The following is an 18,325-nucleotide window of genomic DNA, read 5'->3' as shown; positions in this document are numbered from 1 at the left end:
TCACAATCATTCCCTTCGGTAGCCTTATGCATGGAAATTCTAGGTCTTATGACTGCTGCATCGGACGCGATCCCCTTTGCTCGTTTTCACATGCGACCTCTTCAGCTCTGTATGCTGAACCAATGGTGCAGGGATTACACAGATATCTCAATTAATATCTTTAAAACCGATTGTACGACACTCTCTGATGTGGTGGACAGATCACCATCGTTTAATTCAGGGGGCTTCTTTTGTTCTTCCGACCTGGACTATAATCTCAACAGATGCAAGTCTTACAGGTTGGGGAGCTGTGTGGGGGTCTCTGACGGCACAAGGGGTTTGGGAATCTCAGGAGGTGAGATTACCGATCAATATTTTGGAACTCCGTGCAATTTTCAGAGCTCTTCAGTCTTGGCCTCTTCTGAAGAGAGAGTCGTTCATTTGTTTTCAGACAGACAATGTCACAACTGTGGCATACATCAATCATCAAGGAGGGACTCACAGTCCTCTGGCTATGAAAGAAGTATCTCGAATTCTGGTTTGGGCGGAATCCAGCTCCTGTCTAATCTCTGCGGTTCATATCCCAGGTATAGACAATTGGGAAGCGGATTATCTCAGTTGCCAAACGTTGCATCCGGGCAAATGGTCTCTTCACCCAGAGGTATTTCTTCAGATTGTTCAAATGTGGGAATTCCCAGAAATAGATCTGATGGCTTCTTATCTAAACAAGAAACTTCCCAGGTATCTGTCCAGATCCCGGGATCCTCAGGCGGAGGCAGTGGATGCATTATCACTTCCTTGGAAGTATCATCCTGCCTATATCTTTCTGCCTCTAGTTCTTCTTCCAAGAGTAATCTCCAAGATTCTGAAGGAAAGCTCGTTTGTTCTGCTGGTAGCTCCAGCATGGCCTCACAGGTTTTGTTATGCGGATCTTGTCCGGATGGCCTCTTGCCAGCCGTGGACTCTTCCGTTAAGACCAGACCTTCTGTCGCAAGGTCCTTTTTTCCATCAGGATCTCAAATCCTTAAATTTAAAGGTATGGAGATTGAACGCTTGATTCTTGGTCAAAGAGGTTTCTCTGACTCTGTGATTAATACTATGTTACAGGCTCGTAAATCTGTATCTAGAGAGATATATTATAGAGTCTGGAAGACTTATATTTCTTGGTGTCTTTCTCATCATTTTTCCTGGCATTCTTTTAGAATTCCGAGAATTTTACAGTTTCTTCAGGATGGTTTAGATAAAGGTTTGTCCGCAAGTTCATTGAAAGGACAAATCTCTGCTCTTTCTGTTCTTTTTCACAGAAAGATTGCTAATCTTCCTGATATTCATTGTTTTGTACAAGCTTTGGTTCGTATAAAACCTGTCATTAAGTCAATTTCTCCTCCATGGAGTTTGAATTTGGTTCTGGGGGCTCTTCAAGCTCCTCCCTTTTGAACCCATGCATTCTTTGGACATTAAATTACTTTCTTGGAAAGTTTTGTTCCTTTTGGCCATCTCTTCTGCCAGAAGAGTCTCTGAATTATCTGCTCTTTCTTGTGAGTCTCCTTTTCTGATTTTTCATCAGGATAAGGCGGTGTTGCGAACTTCTTTTGAATTTTTACCTAAGGTTGTGAATTCCAACAACATTAGTAGAGAAATTGTGGTTCCTTCATTATGTCCTAATCCTAAGAATTCTAAGGAGAAATTGTTGCATTCTTTGGATGATGTTAGAGCTTTGAAATATTATGTTGAAGCTACTAAGTCTTTCCGAAAGACTTCTAGTCTATTTGTCATCTTTTCCGGTTCTAGAAAAGGTCAGAAAGCTTCTGCCATTTCTTTGGCATCTTGGTTGAAATCCTTAATTCACCATGCTTATGTTGAGTCGGGTAAAACTCTGCCTCAAAGGATTACAGCTCATTCTACTAGGTCAGTTTCTACTTCCTGGGCGTTTAGGAATGAGGCTTCGGTTGATCAGATTTGCAAAGCAGCAACTTGGTCCTCTTTGCATACTTTTACTAAATTCTACCATTTTGATGTGTTTTCTTCTTCTGAAGCAGTTTTTGGTAGAAAAGTACTTCAGGCAGCGGTTTCAGTTTGAATCTTCTGCTTATGTTTTCATTAAACTTTATTTTGGGTGTGGATTATTTTCAGCAGGAATTGGCTGTCTTTATTTTATCCCTCCCTCTCTAGTGACTTTTGCGTGGAAAGATCCACATCTTGGGTAGTCATTATCCCATACGTCACTAGCTCATGGACTCTTGCTAATTACATGAAAGAAAACATAATTTATGTAAGAACTTACCTGATAAATTAATTTCTTTCATATTAGCAAGAGTCCATGAGGCCCACCCTTTTTGTGGTGGTTATGATTTTTTTGTATAAAGCACAACTATTCCAATTCCTTATTTTATATGCTTTCACACTTTTTTTTATCACCCCACTTCTTGGCTATTCGTTAAACTGATTTGTGGGTGTGGTGAGGGGTGTATTTATAGGCATTTTGAGGTTTGGGAAACTTTGCCCCTCCTGGTAGGAATGTATATCCCATACGTCACTAGCTCATGGACTCTTGCTAATATGAAAGAAATGAATTTATCAGGTAAGTTCTTACATAAATTATGTTTTCTTCCTAAGGTTGTTTCTAATAAGAATATCAATCAAGAGATTGTTGTTCCTTCTCTGTGTCCTAATCCTTCATCAAAGAAGGAACGTCTGTTGCACAATCTTGATGTGGTTCGTGCTTTAAAGTTCTACTTGCAAGCAAGGCATATATATTTTTATTTTTAAACTTTCAGTCACCACTGCACCCTATGGTTTCTCCTTTTTCTTCCTAGCCTTCGGTCGAATGACTGGGGGTGGAGCTAAGGGGGGAGCTATATAGACAGCTCTGCTGTGGGTGCTCTCTCTGCCACTTCCTGTAGGGAAGGAGAATATCCCACTAGTAAGGATGAATCCGTGGACTCGATACATCACAAGAGAAATAAATTTCAGGTAAGCATAAATTGTTTTTTTTGTATAAAGCACAATTATTCCAATTCCTTTGTTGATGCTTTTTACTCCTTTATCACCCCACTTCTTGGCTATTCGTTAAACTGAATTATGGGTGTGGTGAGGGGTGTATTTATAGGCATTTTGAGGTTTGGGAAACTTTGCCCCTCCTGGTAGGATTGTATATCCCATACGTCACTAGCTCATGGACTCTTGCTAATATGAAAGAAATGAATTTATCAGGTAAGTTCTTACGTAAATTGTTTTTAAACTTTCTAATTTACTTCTATTATCATATTTTCTTTGTTTTCTTGTTATCCCTATTTGATAAGCAGAAATTTAAGCTCGAGCATACACGTGTCTTCAGCACTATATAGCAGCAGTTTTGCAATAATAATAGAAAAGGTGTGGGAATACAAGAGATTCCCACAAAGTATGCGAGATTAGCACTCACTGTCCTGACTACAAGAAGGTGGGGTAGTGTTGACAATTATAAAACATAACTTTTATTATGTAATAATAAAAATGGAAAAATGACTACAAACACATAAATTAAAAACCTAGGATAGAGTGGTCATGAATAGATTACCTGTTTACAGTATAATCAAATTGGCCTCTGTGGTATGATAGCCAGAGTAATAGTACAGGTAATAGTATACACAAATAATTGTGGACACATATAGTGGGTATGTTTATTATGTAAGATCAAAAAATTAAATCTCCAATTGGTCAATATCTCAATATTAAATCTCCAACTAGTCCAAGCATACAACTGTATGGCCTTGCAATAGGAGATTATAACGTCTGTACTATATAGCCCACTATTGTAACATAGTGAAGCAGACCTACTTACGCATGGTGCTTATATGCCACACATTTAATAACAGGATGTGTGGTATTTAAGACATTTCTATTTTGATCAAGTCTCATTTACTAGAATTCTTAATACATAACTTGAACCACAAGAACAGATCATCCCATATATTTAATTACAGAATGTATGGTATTTGAGACATCTTTTTGATTAAGACTTACCTACCAGAGTATTAAGCATCTAACTTGAAACACAGAGATGAATCACAAAATACACTATATATCTAATGTGTTCGTAGGCTATATATAGTACCCTAAAGAAACAATACCAACCGCAAGGGAGATTATACTTTTGGTTCGTACCTGATTTTTATTATAAACGCTACAAACTACTGATGGTAATCTCGTGATAAACACCAGATCCATATCTCATAAGATATTGACCAATTGGAGATTTAATTTTTTGATCTTACATAATAAACATACCCACTATGTGTCCACAATTATTTGTGTATACTATTACTCTGGCTATCATACCACAGAGGCCAATTTGATTATACTGTAAACAGGTAATCTATTCATGACCACTCTATCCTAGGTTTTTAATTTATGTGTGAGTGCTAATCTCGCATTCTTTCTGGGAATCTCTATTGTATTCCCACACCTTTTCTTCTATTGATTCTTTGCGAAGCACCCCTCCCTCTAAATAATAATCTTTTACTCCATAAAGTATTTGCAATCTATCATTGACAAAGATTGGGGAGTTTGTCCGCTTGCAGTGTCACTACTCTATCTCTTTGTCACTAAGATTTGCAACAATGCTATACATTAGCAAGAGAACTAGATGGTAGCACTATTTCCTGTCCTTTAGTGCTTCAGGCATGTGCACGCTACCTTCCTAGGTATCCCTTCAAGAATGAATAATATGAGAATTAAATAAATTTGATAATGGAAGTAAATTGGAAACTTTTTAAAAATTGTATTTTCTATCCGAATCATGAAAGAAATGTTTTGGGTTTAATGTCTCTAACTGAAAAACTAAAAGGATGTTAATTTAGACTTGGGTATTGTTATTCAATAGAAATGTCTTTACAACTTCTGAAACATATACTTTGTGTGTAATTTCCTTTCTACAACTAGCTAGTCTGATTAAATTTAAACCTGTTCTTTTTTTACTTCTCACACTTTTTTACTTCCTCATGTTTAGGTGTTCACGCCTGTTTTGTTTGTAAAGAGAAAAACCCAGAAGTTAAGCGCTGTACTGCATCTCATTGTGGAAAGTTTTATCATGAATCCTGTCTTCAAAAGTATCCTCTCACTGTGTTTGATAATAAAGGATTTCGCTGTCCACTTCATAGCTGTATTAGCTGTTATGTTTCAAACCCTTCTAATCCTAAAATATCCAAAGGTAAGCTGATTTTTCTAACCCATGGCCACTTGAACATGTAAGCTGTTTTATTTGTAATGAGATTTTCAGATTAAAGGGACAGTCTATATCTTAGTCATCTTAAAGTCTTACCTTAGATTAAGCTGCAAATAGCCTTTGCACCCATTTCTCTATCATGCAGCAGAATCTTAGTTATATTAAAATGGATATTGTTTCTGGCCACTTTTGAAATGGCTGCCAATTTCTGCCCACTGATGAAATCCTAATCTGAGCCTTATTTAGTCACTCTGTTGTATAGCATTGACAGTCTGTTGAATCCAATTAGAGAGTGTATTGTATGATTTTAAAGGGATAGATAAAAAAAAAGTGGTGGTGGTGGTGTTGTTGACCTCCATTAGCAAAAATGCTTATATTAAATTATTACTGTTTTTAGTGGCATAAGCACATATGCTGTGAGTGCCATGTGAACCAACATTAAACCACCACATCATCTGTTAGCAGGGGATTGTATGACACAAATTAAGTCTTTAATGAAGCAGTATACACCACTGCCCTCTCTGAGGTGGTGTGGTGCTTGAATGATTATGGTGTGTTCAGGACATGCTGTATAATGCCATCTGAACCAGCTAGTTGGCCAGATCACTTGCAGGAGAGGTCTTTCTTCAGTATAAAGCTTAATACATTAAAGTCATTGTAAATTCTAGTATTTCTGAAATGCTAAGATTTACCAGCATTAAAAATAAAGGGGACTTTCAGTCATATCAAATACTTTGTGCTGAAAGTACCTTTGTCAGTAGCTTATGCCAAGCTGAGCGCTTCCTGACGCCCATGGCAAAACGCTATTTCTCTTGTTAAGTGTGTTCAGTCCACGGGTCATCCATTACTTATGGAATATATTCTCCTCCCCAACAGGAAGTTGCAAGAGGACCACCCAAGCAGAGCTGCTATATAGCTCCTCCCCTCACATGTCATATCCAGTCATTCTCTTGCAACCCTCAACAAAGGAGGTCGCGGGAGGAGTTGGAGTTTTTACTTAATTATTCTTCAATCAAAAGTTTATTTTAAATGGCACCGGAGTGTGCTGTTTTTCTATCTCAGGCAGTATTTGGAAGAAGAAGCTGCCTGCGTTTTTCTATGATCTTAGCAGGCGTAACTAAGATCCACTGGCTGTTCTCGACATTCTGAGGAGTGGGGTAACTTCAGAACATGGGAATAGTATGTGGGGTCCACCGCAAATGAGGTATGTGCAGTGCAATATTTTCTGGGAATGGAATTGACTAAGAAAATACTGCTGTTACCCGTATGATGCAGTAGTAGTGACTGGTATCAGGCTGATAAATGTATGCACAGTAGAGTTATTTTCTAGAGACTAGAATTTGACTGTGAAAATACTGAAATAATGCTTAAGCCTTGTCTGCAGTGGTAGCGACTGGTTGCAGGCTTAGTAATAACTTTGCATGACATTTAAAGAAGTTTATTTTCAAAACGTTTACTGGCATGTTATTCGTTTTGTGAGGTACTTTGGTGATAAATCCTTTGGGCATTAATTTTTTTCCACATGGCTAACGTATATTTCTGCATAGAAACCGTTATATCAGGTCTCCCACTGTTGTAAATGAGCGGGAGGGGCCTCTTTTTAGCGCCTTGTTGCGCAGTTAAAATTCTAGCACAGTCTTCCTGTTTCTTCCTCCTTGATCCAGGACGTCTCTAGAGAGCTCAGGGGTCTTCAAAATTCGTTTTTTAAGGGAGGTAATCAGTCACAGCAGACCTGTGACAGTGTGTTAGACTGTGATAAAAACGTTTAATATTAATTTGATATATGTTTTTTTGGGTACTGAGGGGTTAATCATCCGGTTGCTAATGGGTGCAATCCTCTGCTAATTAATACATTTAAAGAATTGTTGACTATAACTGAATTATTTTTTAGTTACTCAACTGTGTTTTTTAAAAGCGCTGCAGCGTTTTTTATATTGCTTGCAGACTTATTGAAAGTATTTTCCAAGCTTGCTAGCTTCATTGCTAGTCTGTTTAAACATGTCTGATACAGAGGATTCTGCTTGTTCATTATGTTTAAAAGCCGTTGTGGAGCCCAATAGAAATATGTGTACCAATTGTATTGATATTACTTTGAAAAATCAATCTGTACCGCTTAAAAAATTATCACCAGACAACGAGGGGGAAGTTATGCCGTCTAACTCTCCTCACGTGTCAGTACCTTCGTCTCCCGCTCGGGAGGTGTGTGAGATTGAGGCGCCAAGTACATCAAGGCCCTTACAAATCACTTTACATGATATGGCTAATTTTATGAAAGAAGTATTATACAATATGCCCGAGTTAAGAGGCAAGCGCGACAGTTCTGGGTTAAGGACAGAGCGCGCCGATGACACGAGAGCCATGTCTGATACTGCGTCACAATTTGCAGAACATGAGGACGGAGAGCTTCATTCTGTGGGTGACGGTTCTGATTCGGGGAGACCGGATTCAGAAATTTCAAATTTTAAATTTAAGCTTGAGAACCTCCGCGTGTTGCTAGGGGAGGTGTTAGCGGCTCTGAATGATTGTGACACAGTGGCAATCCCAGAGAAATTATGTAAGCTGGATAAATACTACGCGGTGCCGGTGTGTACTGACGTTTTTCCTATACCAAAGAGGCTTACAGAGATTATTAGTAAGGAGTGGGATAGACCCGGTGTGCCTTTTTCCCCTCCTCCGATATTTAGAAAAATGTTCCCTATAGACGCCACCACACGAGGCTTATGGCAGACGGTCCCTAAGGTGGAGAGAGCAGTTTCTACTTTAGCCAAGCGTACCACTATCCCGGTGGAGGATAGCTGTGCTTTCTCAGATCCAATGGATAAAAAATTAGAGGGTTACCTTAAGAAAATGTTTGTTTAACAAGGTTTTATATTACAGCCTTTTGCATGCATTGCGCCTGTCACTGCTGCAGCGGCATTCTGGTTTGAGTCTCTGGAAGAGGCGATTCGCACAGCACCATTGGATGAATCTTTGAGCAAGATTAGAACCCTTAAGCTGGCTAATGCGTTTGTTTCGGATGCCTTAGTGCATTTAACCAAACTTACGGCTAAAATTGCCAGATTCGCCATTCGCAGAGCGCTTTGGCTTAAATCCTGGTCAGCTGATGTAACTTCTAAGTCGAAATTACTAAACATTCCTTTCAAAGGGCAGACCTTATTCGGGCCCGGCTTGAAGGAAATTATTGCTGACATTACTGGAGGTAAGGGCCACACCCTTCCTCAGGACAGGGCCAAATCGAAGGCCAAACAGTCTAATTTTCGTGCCTTTCGTAATTTCAAGGCAGGAGCAGCTTCATCTTCCTCCGCTCCAAAACAGGAAGGAACTACTGCTAGTTACAGACAGGGTTGGAAAGGCAGCCAGTCATGGAACAAGGGCATGCAGGCCAGAAAGCCTACTTCCGCCCCTAAGACAGCATGAAGTCAGGGCCCCCTTTCCGGAGACGGATCTAGTGGGGGGCAGACTCTCTCTCTTCGCCCAGGCTTGGGCAAGAGATGTACAGGATCCCTGGACGTTGGAGATTATATCTCAGGGATACCTTCTGGATTTCAAAACTTCTCCTCCACAAGGGAGGTTTCATCTGTCAAGGTTATCAACAAACCTAGTAAAGAAAGAGGCATTTCTACAATGTGTACAAGACCTCTTAGTGATGGGAGTGATCCACCCAGTTCCGCGGACGGAACAGGGGCAACGGTTTTATTCAAATCTGTTTGTGGTTCCCAAGAAAGAGGGAACCTTCAGACCAATCTTAGATTTAAAAATCTTAAACAAATTCCTAAGGGTTCCATCGTTCAAGATGGAAACCATTCGGTCCATCCTACCCATGATCCAAGAGGGTCAATATATGACCACAGTGGATTTAAAGGATGCCTACCTTCACATACCGATTCACAAAGATCATTATCGGTACCTAAGGTTTGCCTTTCTAGACAGGCATTACCAGTTTGTAGCATTTTTACAAAGGTTCTGGGCTCTCTTCTGGCGGTACTAAGACCACGAGGCATAGTGGTGGCTCCGTACCTAGACGACATTCTGATACAAGTGTCAAGTTTTCAAAATGCAAAGTCTCATACAGAGATAGTTCTAGCATTTCTGAGGTCGCATGGGTGGAAAGTGAACGTGGAAAAGAGTTCTCTGTTACCACTCACAAGGGTCCCTTTTCTATGGACTCTTATAGATTCTGTAGAGATGAAGATTTACCTGACTGAGTCCAGGTTATCAAAGCTTCTCAATGCTTGCCGTGTCCTTCACTCCATTCCAAGCCCATTAGTAGCTCAGTGCATGGAAGTGATCGGCTTAATGGTCGCGGCAATGGACATAGTGCCATTTGCGCGCCTACATCTCAGACCGCTGCAACTATGCATGCTAAGTCAATGGAACGGGGATTACTCAGATCTGTCCCCTTTGCTAAATCTGTACCAGGAGACCAGAGATTCTCTTCTCTGGTGGTTATCACGGGTTCATCTGTCCAAAGGAATGACTTTTCGCCGACCAGATTGGACGATTGTAACAACAGATGCCAGCCTGCTAGGCTGGGGAGCAGTCTGGAACTCCCTGAAGGCTCAGGGATCGTGGACTCAGGAGGAGAAACTCCTCCCAATAAACATTCTAGAATTAAGGGCAATATTCAATGCTCTTCTAGCTTGGCCTCATTTGGCAACACTGCGGTTCATCAGATTTCAGTCGGACAACATCACGACTGTGGCTTACATCAATCATCAAGGGGGAACCAGGAGTTCCCTAGCGATGTTGGAAGTCTCGAAGATAATTCGCTGGGCAGAGTCTCACTCTTGCCACCTGTCAGCGATCTACATCCCAGGCGTGGAGAACTGGGAGGCGGATTTTTTAAGTCGCCAGACTTTTCATCCGGGGGAGTGGGAACTTCACCCGGAGGTATTTGCCCAACTAATTCTTTGTTGGGGCAAACCGGATCTGGATCTCATGGCATCTCGCCAGAACGCCAAGCTTCCTTGTTACGGATCCAGGTCCAGGGACCCGGGAGCGGTGCTGGTAGATGCACTAGCAGCCCCTTGGGTTTTCAACATAGCTTATGTGTTTCTACCTTTTCCGTTGCTTCCTCGACTGATTGCCAGGATCAAACAGGAGAGAGCATCGGTGATTCTGATAGCGCCTGCGTGGCCACGCAGGATCTGGTATGCAGACCTAGTGGACATGTCGTCCTGTCCACCATGGTCTCTACCCCTGAGGCAGGACCTTCTAATTCAGGGTCCTTTCAACCATCCAAACCTAATTTCTCTGAGGCTGACTGCTTGGAAATTGAACGCTTGATTCTATCAAAGCGTGGGTTTTCGGATTCGGTTATTGATACATTAATACAGGCTCGGAAACCTGTTACCAGAAAAATTTACCACAAGATATGGCGTAAATATTTATATTGGTGTGAATCCAAGAGTTACTCATGGAGTAAGGTTAGGATTCCTAGGATATTGTCTTTTCTACAAGAGGGTTTAGAAAAGGGCTTATCCGCTAGTTCACTAAAGGGACAGATTTCTTTCATGTAATTAGCAAGAGTCCATGAGCTAGTGACGTATGGGATATACATTCCTACCAGGAGGGGCAAAGTTTCCCAAACCTTAAAATGCCTATAAATACACCCCTCACCACACCCACAATTCAGTTTTACAAACTTTGCCTCCGATGGAGGTGGTGAAGTAAGTTTGTGCTAGATTCTACGTTGATATGCGCTCCGCAGCAAGTTGGAGCCCGGTTTTCCTCTCAGCGTGCAGTGAATGTCAGAGGGATGTGAGGAGAGTATTGCCTATTTGAATGCAGTGATCTCCTTCTACGGGGTCTATTTCATAGGTTCTCTGTTATCGGTCGTAGAGATTCATCTCTTACCTCCCTTTTCAGATCGACGATATACTCTTATATATACCATTACCTCTGCTGATTCTCGTTTCAGTACTGGTTTGGCTTTCTGCAAACATGTAGATGAGTGTCCTGGGGTAAGTAAATCTTATTTTCTGTGACACTCTAAGCTATGGTTGGGCACTTTGTTTATAAAGTTCTAAATATATGTATTCAAACATTTATTTGCCTTGACTCAGAATGTTCAACATTCCTTATTTTTCAGACAGTCAGTTTCATATTTGGGATAAATGCATTTGTTTCAATCATTTTTTCTTACCTTAAAAAATTTGACTTTTTCCCTGTGGGCTGTTAGGCTCGCGGGGGCAGAAAATGCTTCATTTTATTGCGTCATTCTTGGCGCGGACTTTTTTTGCGCAAATTTTTTTTTTCTGTTTCCGGCGTCATACGTGTCGCCGGAAGTTGCGTAATTTTTTGACGTTTTTTTGCGTCAAAAATGTCGGCGTTCCGGATGTGGCGTCATTTTTGGCGCCAAAAGCATTTAGGCGCCAAATAATGTGGGCGTCTTTTTTGGCGCTAAAAAATATGGGCGTCACTTTTGTCTCCACATTATTTAAGTCACATTATTTATTGCTTCTGGTTGCTAGAAGCTTGTTCACTGGCATTTTTTTTCCCATTCCTGAAACTGTCATTTAAGGAATTTGATCAATTTTGCTTTATATGTTGTTTTTTTCTTTTACATATTGCAAGATGTTCCACGTTGCAACTGAGTCAGAAGATACTTCAGGAAAATCACTGCCCAGTGCTGGAGCTACCAAGCTAAGTGTATCTGCTATAAACTTTTGGTATCTGTTTCTCCAGCTGTTGTTTGTATTGCATGTCATGTCAAACTTATTAATGCAGATAAAATTTCCTTTAGTACTGTTACATTACCTGTTTCTGTTCCGTCAACATCTAATTTTCAGAGTGTTCCTGATAACATAAGAGATTTTATTTTTTAAATCCATTAAGAAGGCTATGTCTGTTATTTCTCCTTCTAGTATACATAAAAGTATTTTAAAACTTCTCTTTTTTCAGATGAATTTTTAAATGAACATCATTCTGATACTGATAATGGTTCAGAGGTTTCTGTCTCAGAGGTTGATGCTGATAAATCTTTGTATTTGTTCAAGATGGAATTTATTCGTTCTTTACTTAAAGAAGTATTATTTGCATTAGAAATAGAGGATTCTGGTCCTCTTGATACTAAATGTAAACGTTTAAATAAGGTTTTTAAATCTCCTGTAGTTATTCCAGAAGTGTTTTATCTCCCTGATGCTATTTCTGAAGTAATTTCCAGGGAATGGAATAATTTGGGTAATTTATTTACTCCTTCTAGACGTTTAAGCAATTATATCCTGTGCCATCTGACAGATTAGAGTTTTTTGGGACAAAAATCCCTAAGGTTATGGGGCTGTCTCTACTCCTGCTAATGTACTACTATTCCTACGGCAGATAGTACTTCATTTAAGGATCCTTTAGATAGGAAAATTGAATCCTTTCTAAGAAAAGCTTACTTATGTTCAGGTAATCTTCTTAGACCTGCTATATTTTTAGCGGATGTTGCTGCAGCTTCAACTTTTTGGTTAGAAGCTTTAGTGCAACAAGTAACAGATCATAATTTTATAGCATTATTATTATTCTATAACATGCTAATAATTTTATTGGTGATACTATCTTTTGATATCATTAGAGTTGATGTCGGGTATATGTCTCTAGCTATTTTAGCTAGAAAAGCTTTATGGATTAAACTTGGAATGCTGATATGTCTTCTAAGTCAACTTTGCTTTCCCTTTCTTTCCAGGGTAAATAATCATTTTTCGTTCCTTTCCTCACAACAAGGAACAAAAGCCTGATCCTTCATCCTCAGGAGCGGTATCAGTTTGGAAACTATTTCCAGTTTGGAATATATCCAAGCCTTATAGAAACCTATAGCCAGCTCCTAAGTACCTATGAAGGTGCGGCCCTTATTCCAGCTCAGCTGGTATGGGGCAGATTACGTTTTCTTCAAAGAAATTTGGATCAATTCCGTTCGCAATCTCTGGTTTCAGAACAGTGTTTCAGAAAAGTACAGAATTGGCTTCAAGTTAAGGCCTCCTGCTAAGAGATTTTTTTTTTTTTCTTTCCCGTGTCCCAGTTAACACAGCAAAGGCTCAGCATTTCTGAAATGTGTTTCAGATCTAGAGTTGGCTGGAGTATTTATGCCAGTTCCAGTTCTGGAACAGGGGCTGGGGTTTTATTTTATCTCTTCATTGTACCAAAGAAGGTCAATTCCTTCAGACCAGTTCCGGATCTATCATTATTGAATCGTTATGTTAGGATACCAACATTCAAGATGGTTACTGTAGGACTATCCTGCCTTTTGTTTAGCAAGGGCATTATATGTCTACAATAGATTTACAGGATGTGTATCTGCATATTCCGATTCATCCAGATCACTTTTAGTGTCTGAGATTCTCTTTTTAGACAAGCATTACCAGTTTTTTGGCTCTACCGTTTGGCCTAGCCTCAGTTCCAAGAATTTTTTTCAAAGGTTCTCGGTGCCCTTCTTTCTGTAATCAGAGAACAGGGTTTTGGTATTTCCTTATTTGGACGATATCTTGGTACTTGCTCAGTCTTCTCATTTTCGAAGAATCTCATACGAATCGACTTGTGTTGTTTCTTCAAGTTCATGGTTGGAGGATCAATTTACCAATCAATTCATTGATTCCTCAGACAAGGGTAACCTTTTTAGGTTTCTAGATAGATTCAGTGTCTATGACTCTGTCCTTGTCAGACAAGAGAAGTTTAACATTGATATCAGCTTGTCAAAACCTTCAGTCACAATCATTCCCTTTGGTAGCCTTATGCATGGAAATGTTGGGTCTTAGGACTGCCGCATCAGATGCGATCTCCTTTGCTCGTTTTCACATGCGACCTCTTCAGCTCTGTATGCTGAACCAATGGTGCAGGGATTACTCAAAGATATCTCAATATCTTTAAACCGATTTTACGACACTCTCTGACATGGTGGACAGATCACCATCGTTTAGTTCAGGGGGCTTCTTGTTCTTCCGACCTGGACTATAATCTCAACAGATGCAAGTCTAACGGGTTGGGGAGCTGTGTGGGGGTATCTGACGGCACAAGGGGTTTGGGAATCTCAGGAGGTGAGATTTCCGATCAATATTTTGGAACTACGTGCAATTTTCAGAGCTCTTCAGTCTTGGCCTCTTCTGAAGAGAGTTGTTCATTTGTTTTCAGATAGACAATGTCACAACTGTGGCATACATCAATCATCAAGGAGGGACTCACAGTCCTCTGGCTATGAAAGAAGTATCTCGAATTTTTGTTTGGGCGGAATCCAGCTCCTGTCTAATCTCTGCGGTTCATATCCCAGGTATGGACAATTGGAAAGCGGATTATCTCAGTCGCCAAACGTTGCATCCGGGCGAATGGTCTCTTCACCCAGAGGTATTTCTTCAGATTATTCGAATGTGGGAACTTCCAGAAATAGATCTGATGGCTTCTCATCTAAACAAGAAACTTCCCAGGTATCTGTCCAGATCCCGGGATCCTCAGGCGGAGGCAGTGGATGCATTATCACTTCCTTGGAAGTATCATCCTGCCTATATCTTTCCGCCTCTAGTTCTTCTTCCAAGAGTAATCTCCAAGATTCTGAAGGAATGCTCGTTTGTTCTGCTGGTAGCTCCGGCATGGCCTCACAGGTTTTGGTATGCGGATCTTGTCCGGATCGCCTCTTGCCAACCGTGGACTCTTCCGTTAAGACCAGACCTTCTGTCTCAAGGTCCTTTTTTCCATCAGGATCTGATGGAACGCTTGATTCTTGGTCAAAGAGGTTTCTCTGACTCTGTGATTAATACTATGTTTCAGGCTCGTAAATCTGTATCCAGAGAGATATATTATAGAGTCTGGAAGACTTATATTTCTTGGTGTCTTTCTCATCATTTTTCTTGGTATTCTTTTAGAATACCGAGAATATTACAGTTTCTTCAGGATGGTTTAGATGAGGGTTTGTCCGCAAGTTCCTTGAAAGGACAAATCTCTGCTCTTTCTGTTCTTTTTCACAGAAAGATTGCTATTCTTCCTGATATTCATTGTTTTGTACAAGCTTTGGTTCGTATAAAGCCTGTCATTAAGTCAATTTCTCCTCCTTGGAGTTTGTATTTGGTTCTGGGGGCTCTTCAAGCTCCTCCATTTGAACCTATGCATTCATTGGACATTAAATTACTTTCTTGGAAAGTTTTGTTCCTTTTGGCCATCTCTTCTGCCAGAAGAGTTTCTGAATTATCTGCTCTTTCTTGTGAGTCTCCTTTTCTGATTTTTCATCAGGATAAGGCGGTGTTGCGAACTTCTTTTGAATTTTTACCTAAGTTGTGAATTCCAACAACATTAGTAGAGACATTGTGGTTCCTTCATTATGTCCTAATCCTAAGAATTCTAAGGAGAAATCGTTGCATTCTTTGGATATTGTTTGAGCTTTGAAATATTATGTTGAAGCTACTAAGTCTTTCCGAAAGACTTCTAGTTTATTTGTTATCTTTTCCGGTTCTAGAAAGGCCAGAAAACTTTTCCCTGCAAGCAAGGATGTGGGTTTAGCTGTGTCCACGTCAATCTCTTGAGTAAAAGTAGTGGTGGCTTTTAAGCAGTTAGGAAGTGGTGAGGTGGTCCTTGCTTGGTTTCCTAACATAATTGCTGCCCTAGTCATAGAAAGCCAGAGTTGGTTACTCTGTTCTTTCTTTCTCTTGTAAAGGTATATCCAGTCCACGGGTTCATCCATTACTTGTGGGATATTCTCCTTCCCAACAGGAAGTTGCAAGAGGACACCCACAGCAGAGCTGTCTATATAGCTCCTCCCCTAACTCCCAACCCCAGTCATTCTCTTGCAACTCTCGACAAGATAGGACGTATCAAGAGATATGTAGTGACTTAGTGTCCTTTTTACCTTCAATTAAGAGTTTATTTTTAAACATTACCAGCGTTGTACTGTTTTACTCTCAGGCAGAAATTAGAAGAAGAATCTGCCTGGAGGTTGATGATCTTAGCGGTTTGTAACTAAGGTCCATTGCTGTTCTCACACATAACTGAAGAGTATGGAAAGAAAACTTCAGTTGGGGGGACGGTTTGCAGATTACCTGCTTTGAGGTATATTTATTTCTAGAGAGATAAGGTCTAGAAAATGCTGACAGAGCCTTGTATATTTGAGGTAAGCCTGATGCAGTGATTTAACGACTGGGATCATGCTTACAAAAAAGGGTAATATTCATGTTAATACTCATATTACTTAGTGTCAAAACGTTTGCATGGTTTATAGAAAAAAAGTTTTTTCAATGAGGGTGATAAATCTTTATTTGGGGCCTAGTTTTCCACATGGCTAGTCAGATTACTCCTAGGAGTACTTTTTTAAGGCCCTCTGACATTGAGTGCATTGTGGGAGGGGCCTATTTCTCCAACATTGGTGTGTCCGGTCCACGGCTTCATCCTTACTTGTGGGATATTCCCTTCCCCTACAGGAAATGGCAAAGAGAGCACCCAGCAAGAGCTGTCCACATAGCTCCCCCTCTGGCTCCGCCCCCCAGTCATTCTCTTTGCCGCTCTGAACAAGTAGCATCTCCACGGGGATTGTAAAGAGTATGTGGTGTTAGTTGTAGTTTTTTATTCTTCTATCAAGAGTTTATTTTAAAATAGTGCCGGTTTGTACTGTTTACTCTAAAACAGAAAAGGATGAAGAGTTCTGTTTAAAGAGTATGATTTTAGCAGCAGTAACTAAAATCAATTGCTGTTCCCACGCAGAACTGTTGAGCTCAGAGAACTTCAGTTGGGGGGAACAGTTTGCAGACTTTTCTGCTCAAGGTATGATCAGTCATGTTTCTAACAAGACATGTTAATGGTAGAAGACTGTCATTTTTCCCTTAAGGGGTAAGTAAGCCATTTTCTTAGACTCATAACAGATTAAAGGAACACTGTACGCAAGAAATTTCTTTCCTGATTCTAATTGAGCATGAAATTTTAAGCAACTTTCTAATTTACTCCTAATATCAAATTTTCTTCATTCTCTTGGTATCTTTATTTGAAATGCAAGAATGTAAGTTTAGATGCCGGCCCATTTTTTGTGAACAACCTGGGTTGTCCTTGCTGATTGGTGGATAAATTCATCCACCAGTAAAGTGCTGTCCAGAGTACTGAAACCAAAAAAAAGCTTAGATGCCTTCTTTTTCAAATAATCATAGCAAGAGAACGAAGAAAATGTGATAATAGGAGTAAATTAGAAAGTTGCTTAAAATTTCATGCTCAATCTGAATCACGAAAGCAAAATTTTGGGTACAGTGTCCCTTTAAGGCTTACAAATGGGCTATACACTGGTTGACACTATTGTGGGCTAAATCAATTGTTTTATTTCATATTTTAATGGCATTTAGAGTGTTTTGTGCACTTAAAAGCACTTTGGGAACATTTTTTTATCGCCTGGCATTGAATTAGACGGCTATTTCAGTCAGGAAGACCCCTTCACTCTGGTATGCAGAGGAAGGAGGCCCCGTTTTCGCGCCTCAATTGCGCTGTTTATTTTCATGGCAGTGCATGCAGCTTCATGTGAGGGGTCCTGTGTCATCCTAAAACGGACTCTGGAAGGTTTATTTCATTGCTGAATAACTCTCAGGGAAGGTAAAAAGCCGCAGCAAGGCTGTGGCTGTGATTGTAGTGTACTAAAATTGTCCAATTGAACAAATAGCTCCGGTTTGCCCATTTTAAGGGTTAAAGTCTTGAAACTTGGTGTGCATTACTTTCAGGGCATTAGGACTCTGGGGTAAAAAATCGGACATTGCCTTCATTGTTTTTCAATATATCAGAAATAAAGTGTCCTAATGCCCTGAAAGTATTGCACAGAAATAAAGTGTGCCTGTTTATTATTTAAAGGGACAGTAACGCTTTTCTTTAAAAACGCTTTTATTGCATTATTAGCCTGCCAAATTCTGTCTAACATGTCTATACCTTCAGATGGCTTATGTTCTGTGTGTATGAAAGCCAAGGTGGTTCCCCCAATTAATGTTTGTGCAAATTGTGTCATAGCGTCCAAACTGCCACATTGAATAAGATTGCCCAAGATGATTCTTCTAATGAAGGTAGTGGGGATAGTTCCTCATCCTCCTTCTGTGTCAACACCAGTTTTGCCCGCGCAGGCGATACCTAGTACATCTAGCGCGCCAATGCTTGTTTCTATGCAACAGTTAACAGCAGTAATGGATAATTCAATAGCAAATCTGTTATCCAAACTGC

General features: G+C 40.1%; 1 protein-coding gene across 3 annotated transcripts in view; it reads left to right on the top strand.

The window, feature by feature from the left end:
- Nucleotides 1–18,325, top strand: part of LOC128650345 (histone-lysine N-methyltransferase NSD2) — a 448,512-nt gene that overhangs the window by 358,321 nt on the left and 71,866 nt on the right. For all 3 annotated transcript variants that reach the window (XM_053704216.1, XM_053704217.1, XM_053704218.1), the window contains one exon: nt 4,970–5,170. In XM_053704216.1, the coding sequence (XP_053560191.1) occupies nt 4,970–5,170 (201 nt within the window). The remainder of the gene's footprint in view (nt 1–4,969; nt 5,171–18,325) is intronic.

Source organism: Bombina bombina, chromosome 2 (genome assembly GCF_027579735.1).
Source record: "Bombina bombina isolate aBomBom1 chromosome 2, aBomBom1.pri, whole genome shotgun sequence".
In the NCBI taxonomy this organism is placed as follows: domain Eukaryota; kingdom Metazoa; phylum Chordata; class Amphibia; order Anura; family Bombinatoridae; genus Bombina; species Bombina bombina.
The sequence above is the reverse complement of the archived record's forward strand: the minus strand, read 5'-3'. Positions and strand labels throughout refer to the sequence as shown.